Genomic DNA, 17,826 nt, shown 5'->3' on the forward strand with positions numbered 1-17,826 from the left:
GGAACACACTGTGCAAATGTAAGGTACATTTATTGTTTTTGTTTGCCTAGACTTTACTTCAATTCATTACTAAGAATGGCTTGGGAAGATGTTCTACATAGACATTCCAAGTTAAGGTGTTTCCATTACAGATGCTTTTCTCCAGTGATAGTATATACATAATTCTCTCAAAAGATTAAAATACTAACAGCAAAACTCCTTCCATCCTGTGGATTGAGAGGACATGTAGCTTATCACAGTTTGAGGAGATATAGATAGACAGAGGATAGATAGATAGACAGACAGACAGATAGACAGAGATCTCTATCTTGACTCTAACATTCTCTTCCCTTGTTAAGGTTTACTGACTTATTGTCTCCATTGCCCTGATTTCTCCTTTATCAATGATCCCATGATAAACTTGGTATTGTATATGGTGAGGCTGTTTCACTTGCTACTGTTCAAATTTCTCTTTCTCTAGAATTTCCATCTTAACCTTTTACTCTTGTTATCATTGTTGTAGAATCTTGATACTTTTAAATGAAAAATTGTGTGTCCAGGTTAATCTCACATCAAGGCAGCACCATTGTGTCATGATGATCCTAAGTTGTATGAAAAATACCTACTGGATATGCTCCATTAGTCACTAATTTTCAAACTCAAAGTTCTGCCTTTGAGGAACTCATCTCCCCCACACCACTGACATGGCTCCTCCACTTGAATAATGGGCTGCTGACATAACAGTGAATTAAACAACTTAAGATGCTGTTTCCTTTGTTCTTGCTGAGTACAGACCTAACACTTACCATACATATCTTTCTAATAAAAACAATAAGAAGTTTATTATTTTAACAAAAGAATATGTTTGTGCTTAATGATTTTTTTTTTTTAAACCGGATAAGGGGTCAATGCATTTTTATCTGAGATATCAACATTGGAATTACACTCTTGCTTCATCTGTCTTCAAATGGGAGATGCAGATCGATCATTGTTACCTACAGGCACTCTAGATGCTACTGGATAAGATAATTGTAATATTTGGAGAGAGGCTAGAATTGTAAGTCCAATGACAGAAGGGGTTAAGAAAACCCTGAGAATCGCACCCTGGAGTTGGAGGAGAAGGAGAGCATTTTGAGATGGAATGGGAAATAAGAGTATATTGTTTGAGGGGCTGAGGGAGGAACTCGAGTAAATTGAATGGGAAAATTTAACATCAGAGTCAGCATATAAAGGATAAAGTAGGGTGGGTTACATTAGCAATCAAGAGCTTAATTTACTTATGTACCCAGGATATTCCCAGGACCTCTCTTGGGTTCTCGATGCTGACTGCTAAATTAGGTATTAATTAAGCCACAGAGATATTCCTTAAGGGAGACCCATTGGTGGCATGGCCTTGATCATTCCCCTAAACTCATTTTGCACTTTTCTCTATCCAAGCCCTATGCTCTGCTCACAAAGACTTTCAAATCCACTCCCAGGAAACCAATGGCTTTACCCAGTGTGAATTTCCAGTTTCACTATATGTGGCTAATCTTATTTGGACTGTCTTAATTCTGTTAAAAATATTATCTGATATTATATGATTTCTCTTGTAATTCATTTTCAGAAGTGACTTGCTTACACCATTTAGGGAATTTCCTTCCAAATATCTCCTATTTATTTTTAATCTTTCTATTGTGCCAAACAAAAACAAAAACATATCCATTGCTATCCTGATCATTTAATGTGTTTGGAGAGTTGCTTTATGACCTAGCACATTTTTTGTGCTTGGGATGTTCCATGTGTACCACAGGAGATGCATGTTCTAGCTATCTTTGGGTGGAGTATTCTCCCAATCTGTTAGGTCAAGTCAGTCGACAGGGTCCTTCAAATCTCCCATGATTCAAGTTTTTAAAAATCTTCATGTTCTGTCTGTCACACAGCAGGACATCACACTGTCAATGAGATCCTTTATTTCTACTTCAGCTTCCTTAGTATATTGACTATATATTCTAAAACCTTATTAGATGTGTACATATTTAAGGTTGTTATAGAAATTTGTTTAACCAATTCCTTCTGTTTAGGAGGAGACCTTTTTTTAAATTCCTGGTATTATTTTTAGTTGTGAAGTTTATTTTCCTCCACTTGTATTATGCTTGGTATTGATAGTGTGATTTTTCTATCCTTTCATTCTCAAGGATTTTCACATGTCGTTTTAGGCACTATAAAACGGAGTGACATTTTATTTACTGCAATTACATCTATTTTTCAATTGGAGTCTTTATTCCATCTATACTTAATATAAAATTCAGTATATTTGGGTTTAGAGCAACCGGCTTTCTATTTTTATCAAAATTGACTACTTTTGGGGGGTCTATTTATTTCTGATTTTTCTTTTCTTCCTTATTGTAGGTTTATCAAATATTTTTCGGTATTCTGTGCTAGTTTTTCTATTGATGTTTCTGTTTCATCTTTGTATTATCTCTTTCTATTTTGGGTATGGGGTTATAATATGACTCAACATGTGTCACCGAGTTTCTGTTGAGGTAACATCATACTATTTCATATTAAATTTAAGATGCAGGCCAGAACACCTCTATTTCTCCTCTCATCCTTCATGCTATGGCTGCCATTTATGTTGCATTCGTAGATAGATGCTACAAATCCTAAAGCATGTTGGTAGCTTTAGTATTAAATTTGTCTTTTAAATGAATTAAAATTTAAAAGTGTTTGCTCATTTATTTGTTATATCTGACCTCTCTCCTTCAGGTTTAGATTCAAGTTTTTTGGCTTTATTCAAAATCATTTATTGAGGTTGTCCTATTTTTAGACAACTATAGCAGGAAATGTGTATATGATTTGGAGAAAGATACATACCTCTGTGCCTTTAAGATTTCATAACTGTTGTCAAGAATCATTTGCAAGAATTTTTGAAATTATATAAAGAAAACTGTAAGAGGCAGGCCATTTGAGGGTATACTTATTAAAGCCTTTGAGCAGAGAATGTTGACAATGTAACCATCTTTTCTTTCCTGTATCAGCTTTGAAGGATGCTTTACTTTAGAGATGACTGCTCTTGCCTTCTGTTTGTTGAGCTAGTCCCATAGAGATAGTCTAGTGTCTTCTGGCCATCATTGCTTCTGATGCAGTGTTAAGATTAGTTTTTAATTTTGTATTCTGTGGAATTGGTTCTATGATTGTTTCTTTTATCTTTGGTTTCCAGGAGTTGATTATAATATAAATGAATGTGAATTTTATGTATATATCTTTTGGATGGGGAGGGCTTTTTGAATTAATGTGATCTGCAATTAATATTTTTAACTCAATGATCACATCAATTTTTATACATTTTAATGATTTAATTGTGTCCCCCATTAGTAGATGATGAATTGAACTGTATTACGACTATGAAGATACCTGAGAAACAAATGCTATTATTTTACTATTTGTTTTGAGAAAATGAAAGGTAATGGATGATTTACTGAATACTGAGTAAATACAGTATTCTCCAAAAAATGCCAAACTTAAATAGCCAATGCTGTGGCTTTGTTGATGACTTAATCTCTTATTTCTCACTGTCTTCCTCTGACATAATGAAATCTTAGTAACACAAAGAAAATTTCCAGTACAGTGTAGTTATGAGATGGTCTCCAGTGGCCAAAATACCTGCATTTAAAACCTGCCTCTACTAATACATATTTGTTCTGGACAACATGTTCTGCCTATCTGTGATTTGGTTTCCTTTTCAATAAAATACGGTTATTATGACAGTATGTCATAGGGTTCTTTGAGAATTATATTAATTAAAGTGCACAAAGCACTGAGAATAATGACACATTATAAGAGCTACGTAAGTACTTTCTTAACAAAATAGCAGGTAAGTTTCAATTGTGTAAATCTAGCACTCCAAGTCACCCGTGTTTGAATTTGCTCACTTCCCTTCATCCCATGCTTTTGTTCCTTTTAAATCTAGCTACTTCTAGAGGCTTTGTCCAAATTTCACCTCTAACAAAGATATTCTTTTGAATTCAGACCTAACAGTTCTCTCTGGTTTCTAGCCAACCATAACAGTTATTGCCCACACTTGATTACTTTTAACCTTGTAACTAATTCTTCTGCAATATCTTATGGAGTTGGTCCTTCAATATTTAAGATATAGTTTAGGAATTATTCCTTTGAGGAAAGTTCTCTTCCCTTCTCAGATTGAACTCTTTTTGCCTTTAGTTTTACAATGGGATGTGCCAGCATCCTCTGGGAGATCACAGATCTTTGAGGATAGAGATTGTCCTTTGTATTTATGGACCCCCCACACTGCCCCAGTGCCTTTGACAAAGCAGGCCCTATGAAACACATTGAAATGAACTGATATTCCTTAACTTAGCTTCAGATGGCTAAAGATCAAGGACTACAATATGTATTGTGTGTATCATACTTGCATTCAGTAAGTAGGGAGTGAATTCAGTGCTTCCGTATGTTATGGTAATTCACTCCCCCAATATCAATCAAAATAACATTCTAGAAGCATAATTTTGCCAGGGAAGGATAATGAGATAGTAAGTCCTAAAGGTAGGAGTATGAAGAAATGAGCTAAAATCCCTCTCAGACACCATTTTCTGAATCTGAAATGATTTTTCGGCAATAGGCATTTGTTTGTTAGCAATAATCAGTTTGTGATGAGAACGGAATGCTGATTTTACAGCTAAAGAAAAGATACTTGGCTAAAGTGTGACTCAATAATTTTACTGTTTTAACTAAGAACATTTGTTTAATTCTTTCTGTTTCTATGCTTGTGCATACTTTAAAAGCCGCAGAAGGATTCAAAGGAATTGAACTTATCCAAGCATTCCTTTCATTCTATTACATGACTAGCAGTGTTGTGTACATAGATGGGGTTTCTTGAATTCCCAGGAGTTTGAAGTGCTGTGTAAAACTTGGAGTTGCATGATTTTATTAATTAATTAATTGGTCAATTAATTCACAGCACTGAGGGTGGGACCCAGGGCCTCACATATGCCAGACAAGCCCTCTACTACGAAGTTATATCACCAAGCCTTGCTTTGTAAGCTTGTGGATGTAAAAATATTGTCAAGTACAAATAGGCTCAAGAATAGTTGGAAAGCTTTTGGCAAGAATTAACTGCGTATTCAGAACTGCTTTGCAAAAGTTTTAATGTAAGACAAAAGGGAAGGGTTTGAGTTATGGTAGCAAGTTGCTTACTATGTACAGGGTTTATACTACATCTCATTTCATGAAGTACATTGACCTTGGGAGACATACTTTGTGTGCTTTGTTTATGTGTGCAGGTGCATGTGCAAAGATATTTCTCTAGTAAAAATTTAAATGGAAGAATGCACGGTTTGCATTTTGGTAACAGAAAAAAACTGAAGTTCTTGATAAAATATGAAAGCTTACTTCTCTGAACTTTTATCACCATTTGTCAATATCTTTTCAAAAAATGTGAAAGTGTTAAGACTGAAGAATGGAAAAAGAAAATATGGTACATATACACAATGGAGTACTACTCAGCAGAGAAAAACAATGACACCATGAGGTTTGCAGGCAAATGGATGGATCTAGAAAAAATCATCCTGAGTGAGGTAACCCAGACTCAGAAAGACAATCATGGTTATGAACTCACTCATAGGAGGATACTAGATATAAAACAAAGGTGACTAGACTGCTACTCACAACTCCAGGGAGGCTACCTAGAAAACAGGACCCTAAGAAAGACACAGGGATCGCCCAATGACAGAGAAATGGACAGCTGAGGAGCCCTCAACTGGATCAGGCCCTTTGGATAAGTGAGACAGTTGAATAGCTTGAACTGTATGGGAGGCACCCAGGCAGTGGGACCCGGACCTGTCCTTAGTGCATGAGCTGGCTGTTTGGAACCTGGGACTTACACAGGGACACTTTGCTCAGCCTGGAGGGAGGGGACTGGACCTGCCTGGACTGAATCCACCAGATTGAGCTGAATCCCCAGGGGAGTCTTTGCCCTGGAGGAGATGGGAATGGGGAGTGGGCTGGCGGAAAGGTGGGGAGGGAGGGGGAGGACAGGGGAATCTGTGGCTGATATGTAAAATTAAATTAAATTATGAAATAAAAAAATTTTAAAAAAGAAAATGTATTTTTTTGCTTTTTAGCCTTTTTTTAATAAAGGAAAACATTTTATTGGGATGGCTTACAGTTTCAGAGGTTTAGAACATTATTATCTTTGTGGAACATGGCAGCATGTAGGCAGACATGGCGCTGGAGAAGGGATTGAGAGTTCTACATCTTGATCTGTAGGCAACAGGAAGTGAAATGTGTGCCATACTGATCATAGCTTGAGCAAAGGAGACCTCAAAGCCCACCCCCATAGAGACACACCTATTTCAACAAGGCCATATCTCCTAATAGTGTCACTTCTTTTGGGGGCCATTTTCTTTCAAATTACTACATTCTACTCCCTGGCCCCCAAAGTCTTGTAGCCATATCATAAAGCAAATGCATTCAGTCCAGCTTCAAAAATCTCCATAGTCTTCAATGGTCTCAAACTTACTTAAAAGTCTAAAGTTCAAAGTCTCTTCTGAGATTCAAGCCGTCTCTTAACTATAATCCCCCATAAAATCAAAATAAAAAAGCAAATGCTTACTTCCAGCATATAATGTACAGGAATATATATTACTGTTTCAAAATGTAGGGAAGGGAGCATAGTGAGGAATACTGGACCAAGCAAGACCAAAAGCCAGCTGGGCAAGCTTCAAACTCTGCTTCTCCATGTCTGATGTCAAAATGCTCTTAAGATTTCCACCTCCTTTCAGCTCTGTTGACTGCAAAGTACTTCTTTCTCTTAGGCTGGTTCTACTCCCTGTTAGCAGCTCTCCTTGGCAGGTACCCCATGGCTCTGGCATATTCAACATCTTGGGGTCTCCAAAGCAATTCAGGCTTCATCTTCATAGCTTCATGCAATGGCCTCTGTAGGCTTCCATTCAGGGACACCCCTGACATATGCCTGGCCTCAGCATCTTTAATTAGTTGAGTAGGGAGATTCCATAACCCCTTTCTTCTGTCCTTGACTCCAGAACCACATGGCAGAAGCAGCCAAGTTCTGCTGCTTGCTGGGGCTGAAACATGGCCCCCTAGTTCAATTATGTATTCATTAGCTTTCCATTTTCAATGGTTTCTTTCACTGTCTAAGCTTGGCTGTCCTGGAACTTGCTCTGTAGACCAGGCTGGCCAGATCCACTTTCCTTTGTCTCCAGAGTACTGGAATTAAAGGTGTGTTATTCAAGTGCTTTTGCTATTGGGCATTTGCTTCACGTATGCCATTTAACAATAACTTCTGAAATTTTCTTGTTTTCCCATTGCATTATACATTTAGTACTGATTTAAATGAGTGCTTTTTACTGCTGAACCAATTTCTCGTATATATATTTTGAGCTGAGGATCAAACCCAGGGCTTTGTGCTTGCTAGGCAAGCGCTCTACCACTGAGCTAAATCCCCAATCCCTTATATATATTTTAAATAGATATTTTAATTCTAATTACTCTATGACTCTAATTACTACAGGTTCAGTTTCTAGTATATTCATAAGGCAGCTAAGGACCATATGTAATTCCAGATGTATGTGCATAATATAAGTAATTTCAAATAAGCATGATACAATTTTCATCTTTTATGCAGTTTAGAGACAGAAAAGTATTCTTTATCTTATAAAATACACTGTTTTGTATGTTTGGGGAATTTACTTTACACCTCAGCCAGCAAGTGAATAGTCTATATTCAAATGTTCAAACACATGTGAGGTTTTCCCTGAGTTCTTAGGATCATTGCCTAATTGTAAATAAAGTTTTATTGGGACACATAGGATACATTCATATGATATTGACTCTCTCAAGGCAGAGATGATATTTATGCTTTTACTGTTTAATTACAGAAGTTTACTGTTTATTGTGTCGCATTTTATAGGCCTTTTTGCATCTATGAGGTCTTCTGGTTTAATGAATATAGCCTTCTGATTTGTTTCGATACCAAGTGGTATAAATTTCCAATGTCAACTTGACATATTTTGTTTTTCTTACAAAGTGTCAAAGCTACTCTTGAGGATTTATTTATAATCACCTCAAGCCTCACTGAAAAATCTTGTTTGAATTTGAGTAGGATTTTGTTAAACTTATGAACTTTTAAAATTTGACATTTTAAAACATTGGCAACTTTTCAATATAATGCTATGAAAGGACATATATTTGCTTATTTCTAAATTTTCAGTATTACTCAGTGGGTCTTTCAGAAAGGATTGAACTGTCATTTTCTTTGCTTACTCTTAGGAGCTTTGTATTTCAGGGTGACGTTTTAAATACCTTTCTCATTAGTTCTAATGCTTCCCGGTGGATAGATGGCTCAGCAGTTAAGAGCACTGGCTGCTCCTGCAGAATACCCAGGTTCAGTTCCCAGCACCAACATGGCAGCTCACAGCTTTCTGAAATCCCAGTTCCAAAGACTCTGATACCCGTCCCTGACCTCCACAGGCACCAGACATGTATGTTCACTTATATCCACAAGGACAAAACATTCACACACAGAAAATAAAGATACACACACCTTAAAATATTCTCGGGCGGTGGTGGCGCTCGCCTGTAATGCCAGCTTCTGGAGGCAGAGGCAGGCGGATCTCTGTGAGTTTGAGGCCAGCCTGGGCTACAGAGGGAGATCCAGGAAAGGCGCAAAGCTACACAGAGAAACCCTGTCTCAAAAAAAACCAATATATATATATTAATGCTTATTCTTTCTCTTCATAAGAGAAACATCATAATGACAATAATGGTAGTTTTGACCTTTTCTTACAAGTGTCTCTGACTCATTTGTATTATATAAAACATATGAAACTGAGGGAATTTTGTTATTTTTTGTTACTTTATTATTAGAATAACATTGTTGATCTTATCAATTACTGCTTAGTATATATTGAATAAAGGGGTTGGGGATTTAGCTCAGTGGTAGAGCGCTTGCCTAGCAAGCATAAGGCCCTGGGTTTGATCCTCAGCTCCCCCCCCCAAAAAAAAATTAAAAAAAAACAAAAAACATTGTCCCCCTTTTGACTATTGTTTATATTAAATCACATGGATATATTTTCTAAAGTTGAATCCTTGCATTTTGATGCATGATACAGTTTTTGTAAAGAAGAAATGGTAGTATTCTTTAATGAGAGTAACAATGACTTCATCGTTGAGAACTATCCTCATTTCAGTTTCTGTTCTGCTTTGTAAAGGCTAACTGGTAATCCTTTAAAATATATTAAAATATGTAATATATATATAAATATATTATACTTAAAATATATTTCATGTTATTATATATATTCTCCTGTTATTATAGATATATTCTTCTATCATACATTACACCCCAACTGCAGTTTCCCCTCCCTCCTCTCCTTCCAGGCCCTCATCCCCACTTCCCTTCTCACCCAGATCCACTCCTCTGCCATTTACCTTCAGAAAAGAGCAGGCCTCCTAGGGATATCAACCAAACATGCCATAAAAAGTTATAACAAGCCGGGCGATGGTGGCGCACGCTCTTAATCCCAGCACTCAGGAGGCAGAGGCAAGCAGATCTCTCTGAGTTTGAGGCCAGCCTGGTCTACAGAGCAAGATCCAGGACAGGCACCAAAGCTACACAGAGAAACCCTGTCTCAAAACAACAACAACAACAACAACAACAACAACAACAACAACAACAAAAAGTTACAATGAGACTAGGCACAAATCCTCATATCAAGGCTAGACGAGGTACCCAGTAGGAGGAAAAGGGTCCCACAAGCAGGCAAAGGAGCCAGAGATACCCCACTCCTATTGTTAGGAGTCCAACAAGAACACCAAGGCACACAATCAGAGCGTGTATGCAAGGACCTAGCTTGGAAAGTCTTTGTGAGCCCCTACAAGCCCTGGCTAGCTGATTACATGAGTTGTGTTCTCGACCTTCTTGGGCTGGAAAGATGGCTCAGCAGTTAAAGTCTAGGCTCACAATAAAAAAATATGGTGCCATTTTTTTTTAACAATAATTATTACAGAAGATGTCATGAATATGAAAGAGATTGGGTGGTAGGACTAGTTTGGGAGAAAGACAGAGAGGAGAGAAAGGTTGTAAATAGAGTACTCACATATGAAATTCTCAAAATATACTAAATAAAAATTGTAGAAGTCACATATAGTTCCTATTTTGATTGGGGATTCATTTGTTTTTATTTGCATTTCAACCACATATTTAGAATTTCATATATTCTAAAGTTTGTTATTGATATGTCTTAATAGATGTTTTTAATCTACAATAAACACTAATTTGAACATAATAATCCTTTTTGTCTCAGTCTTTCTTTGTTTTCTTTTAGATATAACTTTAAAACTTTTATACTTCTTTTGAGGATTTCATAGATGAATACGATATGTACATCACTTCCTCTTCCTCTCTTTTAACTCCTCTCGTGTCTTCTCAAATTCAAAATGCCTTCTTCCATAATTATTGGCACACACCCACATGTATGCACACATTTATGAAAGTTACAGAGTCCATCAGTGTTGCTCATATGTACATGTACTTAGGGCTGACCACTAGAGATTGGATAATCTATCAGGGATTTCCTCCGCTGGGGAAGACTCTCTCTCTCTCTCTCTCTCTCTCTCTCTCTCTCTCTCTCTCTCTGCAGCCATCGACTGCCCATAGTTGCTCAACAAGAGTGGGGTCTTGTGAGATTTACATGTTTTTTTATTTGATTCCCATTTGCTTTAAATATATAACTTCTAAATAATGTAGATTTTTGTCTTTATGACTTAAGTTGCAAATCCATACCTTCAAAATGCATTGTGGAACTGTTTATAGTTTTCCAATAATTAAATGTTTATCCACATTTGCTATTTTTCATGCTTATCCTTCCTTCTTATCTTTTGAATTATTCCAATTTTGTGATACTGCTTTCTCTCAGATAGCTTAGTAGTGCTAACTATTTCTAGACTCAGAAAATATTCTTAAATTATTGTAACTATATTAGAAAATCTTTTTTTTAGAATATCTTTTATATTACTACCTAAAGTTATCCAATAAGATCTACTCAATTTGTCAATACCCAAGTGTAATATATTGGCTCATAATTTAAATCTGCAATGCATGTTTACACAATTTTTTCTACTTCAAAAATATTGCACAGAGGTATTCTGTTATATCAGTGGCTTAGTGATTTTGTATTTTTGTCTTCTCCCCCCCCCCCCCGTGTGTGTGTGTGTGTGTGTGTGTGTGTGTGTGTGCGCGCGCGCGCGCGCATTGGGATATATATGTACATACATATATGAGATGTGTCTGTAAATTATTAAACACATTCTTTCTGGGCCATCAGAATTCCTGGAAAAAGAAATAGTGAACATTTCTATTTATGAATGAAAGATTGTAGGCACCAGGAGCTGAAAGGAAGGCTTAAAGCTTATTATTCAATCTTGATTAATACACAAACTCAAAATTCTTCTGCTTATAATGTTTTGAGAATAATAATTAGTTTAGGTGGAAAAAGATGAACAAGAAAGACATGATTTCCAATTTGAGAAGGCTGGTATACTGGGGTATGAAAGAGTGTTGATAAACCAAAATATGTGCATGCCGAGGCCATAGGGGCATTGTAGGAGGAGCAGCTGTCCTGAGCTGAGTTTCAAAGCATTCATTCCCACTAAAAATCTGCACTGTCTTCCTCCCTTTTACACCTGACTGTGTCTGCCTGGTTTAGTAAAAGCAGTGCACACTTGGGTAGAAAATGTATTCCTATTGGGCCCAAAGTGGCATGCTAATCTTTGCTCTCCTTTGGGCCTGTTGCTGGCCTTTAGAGATCAGCAAAACATATGGTAACCTTGTATTTCAGTCCTTAAGTGTTCACCTTTCAATCCAATTTGTTCTCTGTTTCCCAACCTGTATTTCCCATACTCCTCCTCTTCCCCCATCCTTCTTATTACTGCTGCTCTCAACAGTGTTGGCATAGCTCCTAAACTATGTTTCCTACATCGAATAAATTACTGCACATGTATGAAACCTAGGAAAAGTGATGATGGAACTTATCCTTTCAGAAAAATGCACCTTGGCCTATGTAGTCCAAGGTCACATTTGCATGTGTTGGCTGCATCTCTGTCCTTTGAGTGATCTATCAGTACTCAGCCTATTTGCTAAATAAGATGTAAGAGACAAATTATATACACTACAGGATTATGTAGATTAAAAACAAGAAAGAAAAAAATTACAGGAAAAATGAAGTAATGGAACTTTGTATTGTTTCACACATATGAGGCCAAGACTAAATGTGTGCCAATAATATCAGAAACATGGCATATTATATAGTTGCTGGACTCGGAAATTCTTTCTCTCTTTCTTTCTTTCTTTTTTCTTTCTTTATTTTAGAAGTTCACTTTAAGTCCTATCAAGATCACAGCCAACCAATATAATTAGATTATATATATGTGTGTGTATAATATATATATCTAATATACCAATTCTTTATTCTGGTTAATTTTTTTTATTAATCTCTCTGGTTTCTCCTTGATCATGTAAATCAAAAGCTTATCTGGTCCTCCCTGTTTTCTGCCAAGTACAGATCTACAGTCCTTGCATTTCTGCAGTAAAGAAAAAGTGCTCTGAAGATGACCCAAAGGTCACCTTTTCTGTTTCACATGTGCCTTGAACTGCATTTATTTACTACCGCTCATATACAATTAGTTTCTCAAAACAGTCAGTAGATAATTTTTTTCATTCAGCAGTTCACTAATATCTTACAGCATCATTTTAATAATCATTTAGAAACAGAAAACATTTAGATTCCCCGACATCAACACAGAGTGGACCCTGAGATCAAGTCATCTGAAAATGGAAAGCCAGTGTGTGAGCCGTTAAGTGATGTTTGTCCTGTTGAATCAGATGGAGTCACTGACAGCAGAGGCTCCTCTGCAAATGTGCTGGGTGACCCCACCAGGGACATAAAAGTAAAGCCAAGGCAAGCCTTCAGCACTGTCAAATGTGGACAACGAAATATTATACCCTAAAATATCTGAGGGAGAATGTTTTTCTTGTCCCCCACTAAAGCCCTGGGGGATCTTAGAAACTTCTAGAAAGGAGGGTGCAATGGCAAGCATGCATTGTCAGCAACAGTAGTGCTGGAGTGCTATGTTGAAGATAGAGCTGGTGGCCAAAGTCAATGAAGGCTGGTGACCTGGCAGAAGTGGGTAGGGTTGGACTTGGAAGACGTTTTAGGGCAAGTACACTCACTGAGTCAGGTGTTGTTTAAGAGGCAAGTGAAGAAGGATACTGCAGAAGGGAGGGTGTAAGTAGCAAGGGAGTTAAGCAGACAGCAAGTTTTGTCAGGAATAGGAACAGACCAAAGGGGCAGCTGTTGAGAGTGCTGGAGCTGGGAAGGCTGGCCAGAAGTGAGTCCTTGGAGAGTGGTGTGCATCACGTTATCCAATTTAAATCTGATATCCGCAGGGGGATTGGATGCTTCTCTGGTTTTGTGGCATGATTTTAGAAGTTGCAATTTCATTCTTAACGAAAGTTAATGTTTAAACATTCCAAACCCAAGGCATCCATTGTAGAGAAAACAAATGGAGCCACTACTCCCCCACCTAAAATCCACTAAATCCAAGCTCCCTGCCATGTCTCTAGACACCATCTGAGTTTCCCTCCTTGTCCCAGGCCATCCCTTCACTTCCAGATTACTCAGAGCCACAAACACAGACAACTGAAAATCAATGTTGTCGAACAACGTGAGGGTGGGTTTCTAATAGTAAATAAGAACAAAGATTATTTGAAGGTTATGGGTAAGCACTCACCTTACAGATATTCAAATGGCATTGTCAGTCTTTGTAAACACATCATAATTCACAGTGAGAAGTTACAATTTGTAGGATTGATAAGAACATAAATATTTGGGGAGAAATTTTACTAAGACACTAAGTCATTGGAACACCCATAAACCATCAAAACTTGAAAAGGGAGGCACAGTGAGTAGCCACCCACATTTGTTTTATTTATTTTAAACGATTTTCTATTTATTTTCTACCTGTATCTTAATATGCTGTATGTTAACAGAGTTTTCAAAATGAAAACAAGCTGCTTCTGAATTCTAAACCAATGCAACAGCCTTTTGTGCATAAATTTCCATTAAGCTTTTCTGTACCAGGCATCACTTTCTAAAAACTTTAATTTCTTCCATTTTATTTGTTTTTTTTATAACTCCTTCTTAATAGAACCAATATGGAAAGTATGTGCACATCCATTACTCACAAAGAAATGCTAAAACCAGATATCAATAAAAAAGAAATTTGAAATTTCTTAGTAGTTGTGGACATTCTTTCAAAAATATCTTTTTGTTGTAGTGGAAGCAGCATAAGCACATGTGTTTGGGGTCTGGTGTTCATCACTGACAATGCCATTCCTGTGCTTCCAGTGGCCACAAAGCCGGCCTCCCTGTGTTTAATGGAACAGGTAATCTTGTTTTCTTGTGTTTCTTCTTAAGATAAAATTGCATGTGTTTTCCTTGGGGGTGTCATGTTCAACACACTTTGTGACATTTTAAATGGTCAAACATTGGCTTGAAACAACTCTGAGTAACATCCTACCAAGAGTCTTCACGTGGCCAGCAGGGCTTGCTCAAGCATTGCAGACTCATAAAGACCAGTGGGTCATTAAATGCTTTTCCAGATTCAAACACAGGCAGCAAAATGTCACATGCATCTGGAAGCACAGTTATAGTCTAGGCCCAACTATCACAGTCTTCAAAGAGAGTCATCACCATAAATAGAAGGATGAAGCAAATAGAAGGAAAACAATAATAGGCAGACAAGACAAAAGCAAGACAAGACAAACATGAAGTATACTTGCCATCAAAGTATCTCCAGAAAATCCCCCCATGAACATTTCTGAAAGCAAAATTGTGTTGGAAAAGCACTTCGTGTGTAGCCATGAAGGCCTGAGTTTAGATCCCCAGCATTCATGGAAAGAAAAACCTGTTGATGTAACACAATGGCATGTGCCTAAAATCTTGTTCTTGGTGAGGTGGAGTCAGGAGGATACTTGAGGATCACTGACCAGCCAGTCTCTCCCAGACAGAGCTCCAGATTGCATTTCAGTGAGAGATTCTGTCTCAAAAAGTGTGGAAAACGATTGAAGAAGACATGCTGTATTGAATGGAATATCCTCCCACCCCTGCTCCCCAAAACACACAGCAGAATGGTGTTCAGAAAGCTCAGAGGCTAGAAAACACATTTTTAATAGAATGTATGTATAAAAACCCTCTCTAAGGTTTGAGATAAGTCAGTCTGATCTCCCTATTCCCTCAAAGCATGCATGGCATGTGGTATGTGTTTTCACTTGCCAAATTCATCCTTCATGCAACCCTGGTCTATCAAAGAGGTTAAAAATTTATAAAACTCTGACGGGATATGGTTTCAATGCTTCATCACACACCCCGTCATTTGCTTTCCAATCTAGATCGGAATAATCTTGCCTCTTTGCCTGCAGTCACCTACCTGCACTTGTAATATTTTCTGAATGCTGTCCTGGGAGTCTCCCTGGAACTTCTCCAGCCGGTGCTGGTTAAAAAGGATCACCAGTCTGAAGTATTCCTGCCATTGCTTGTCCAGCTTGTCTTGTAGCTGACAGAGCTAAAGGCAACAGGGAGGGGAAGAAACACAAGTCAGGAGAGGAGAGGAAATTAATGGCACTGTTCAAGAAGAATGATGGAGGGAAATAGAGAAAGCAGCCAATGGCCCATTCCGTACTGTACGGACCTGACAGGAATTTCACAGTCTCTTGATTTTTCAGCCCACTCATGTGCATTCGCCAGAGACCAGTCACATCTGGCCGCCAGGATGGGGGGTTAATTTTCTCTAAATGCCTCAGCAGTTTTGTTCTAGCTGAAGCAAACTGTGTGACTGCGAAGCTGATGAGTAAAATATTTCTACTTCACCCAGTTTAACTCAAAACCGATAGCCTCAGGACATATTGAACCTTTCTGTTTAAAAAAAAAATCTTTTGACGCTTTTTTGAATGGCACCTCAGGTCAAGCCAAAGTTTAAAAAATGCAACCTGAAGACTTTGATAGACACCACTGCATCTTTTTCTTACTCCTAAAGCTTCCTATGGCTGGCGATGTGTGCATCAGAGCATGACAAAACCAAGGAGAATTAACTTAGCCATCAACTGTGGAGGAGAGGGAAAAAAGCAGGGAGGGAATTTCCAGCTAGGACTCCCGTTAATCTGCCTCCCTCTGATCACGTGGCATGGAAACATGTCAACATTAAAGTACAAAAGATATAATGTTTAGAAGTGGCCATTTAACTCAGGACCTGCAGAGAAGGAGAATGTTCTTATGGGCTCTATCATACCAGGGAGTTTAATATAAAAAGCATCAATAGCTTCAATTAGAAGAGTAGCAGTTTTGCCAGGGCAAGAAATTCTTTCCTTTCAACAGTTAGCATTCTGTTAGAATTACTATGATAAGTCTATATTGTAAAGGGATAAATCTAACAAAATTAACAGTAAACTCCACTGACAAAAGGCCCAAATAGTCACATATATTCTGCCACTGAAAACTCATTTGGGGTTTGGTAGCATGAATACCCAGTATCCTTTACAAAATGGAAAGAAACAAATCTATAACAAACCCCAAATTCATTTGACTATCTTTTCACAATTATAGTAAAACATGTCAAAATATGGTTGTTAGAGGATCAGAGGTACATGAATGAGACACTTTGTAAAACATCCAAAAAACTATGTCTGAATTTTAGAAATCTTTGTTGTGTATAGTCACCAAAACATTTTAGATAAAGTGATTTTAAATGTCCGATGTTGTCTGTGAGTTTTTATTATCAATAACCTCATTAGGTTTTGTTATATCCTACACACACACACACACACACACCAAAACCCACACACATATTTAGTTCACAGAAAAATGAAGGCTCTACTATGAGTTACTTTGCTAATTTAATACAAAAACGCCCTTAAAAACACATTTCTACCTAGTTGATGATGAACTACACAATCCAGAATAAATTTGGGGGAATTTTGGGTAATTTAGGCTACTAAAGTAAAGTCAGAAATTCCATTTCTTTGGAAAAGAAGTTCAGTGCAAATTTCCTGAAAATTGCTTTTTTCTAACATAAGCCAATTCAGATAATTAACGGCAGGTGGTGAACTGTGTGTTGATATTCTCATTACTGCATTTGGAAATGTTAGTTTTCATGTGATATGCATACAAGTACATGAATGTTACTGTGAAACTCTCATAACTGTGGCAGGGACAGGGGGAGGAGATGGGTATAAAAGTTGTGTAGTAATATGTAGAAGTTAGCCTTGGCCCTGCATTATCCAAGGTATGCAACCATGACTTTAACAACTTCTTGGTTTGTGTCGACAATAATGTGCACAAGAGCCCTGTATTTAAATTGTAAGTTACTTTGGTCTGAGACTGGACAAGGCTGCATAATCCACCAGGGGGAACTGACTGGAACCAGTCACAAGACAAGAAATGATGCCAAAGGTTTTGCAGAATTATTTCTTAACACAAATTTTGAAAACTTTGTGACATCGCACTTGATCCTAAAATCCAATGTGATCTGATAGACAGGGTAGTTTGTTTCTGAAGTGCAAAGATGGAGGAAAGGGTAGAAAATGTCTTACTTTTTTTGAATAAATTAAAATTATCAGGAAATTATCTTGGCTTGTACAGTAACTCATCATTGAATATTATACCTAGAAGATTTATTAAAACACACTGATATGTATTAAAACACATATATTCTGGTTTAATATTCTTAATAAAGTGGCTATATAATAATAAATAAAAATAAATAAAAAATTAA

At 37.3% G+C, this 17,826-nt stretch overlaps 1 protein-coding gene across 1 annotated transcript in view; it reads right to left on the bottom strand.

The window, feature by feature from the left end:
- Ccdc178 (coiled-coil domain containing 178) overlaps positions 1-17,826 on the bottom strand; it is a 323,923-nt gene that overhangs the window by 19,627 nt on the left and 286,470 nt on the right. Inside the window, exon 20 of the mRNA XM_036205197.1 lies at positions 15,487-15,621. Within this exon, the coding sequence (XP_036061090.1) occupies positions 15,487-15,621 (135 nt within the window). The remainder of the gene's footprint in view (positions 1-15,486; positions 15,622-17,826) is intronic.

The sequence above is a fragment of the Onychomys torridus genome, chromosome 13 (genome assembly GCF_903995425.1).
Source record: "Onychomys torridus chromosome 13, mOncTor1.1, whole genome shotgun sequence".
Lineage (NCBI taxonomy): Eukaryota > Metazoa > Chordata > Mammalia > Rodentia > Cricetidae > Onychomys > Onychomys torridus.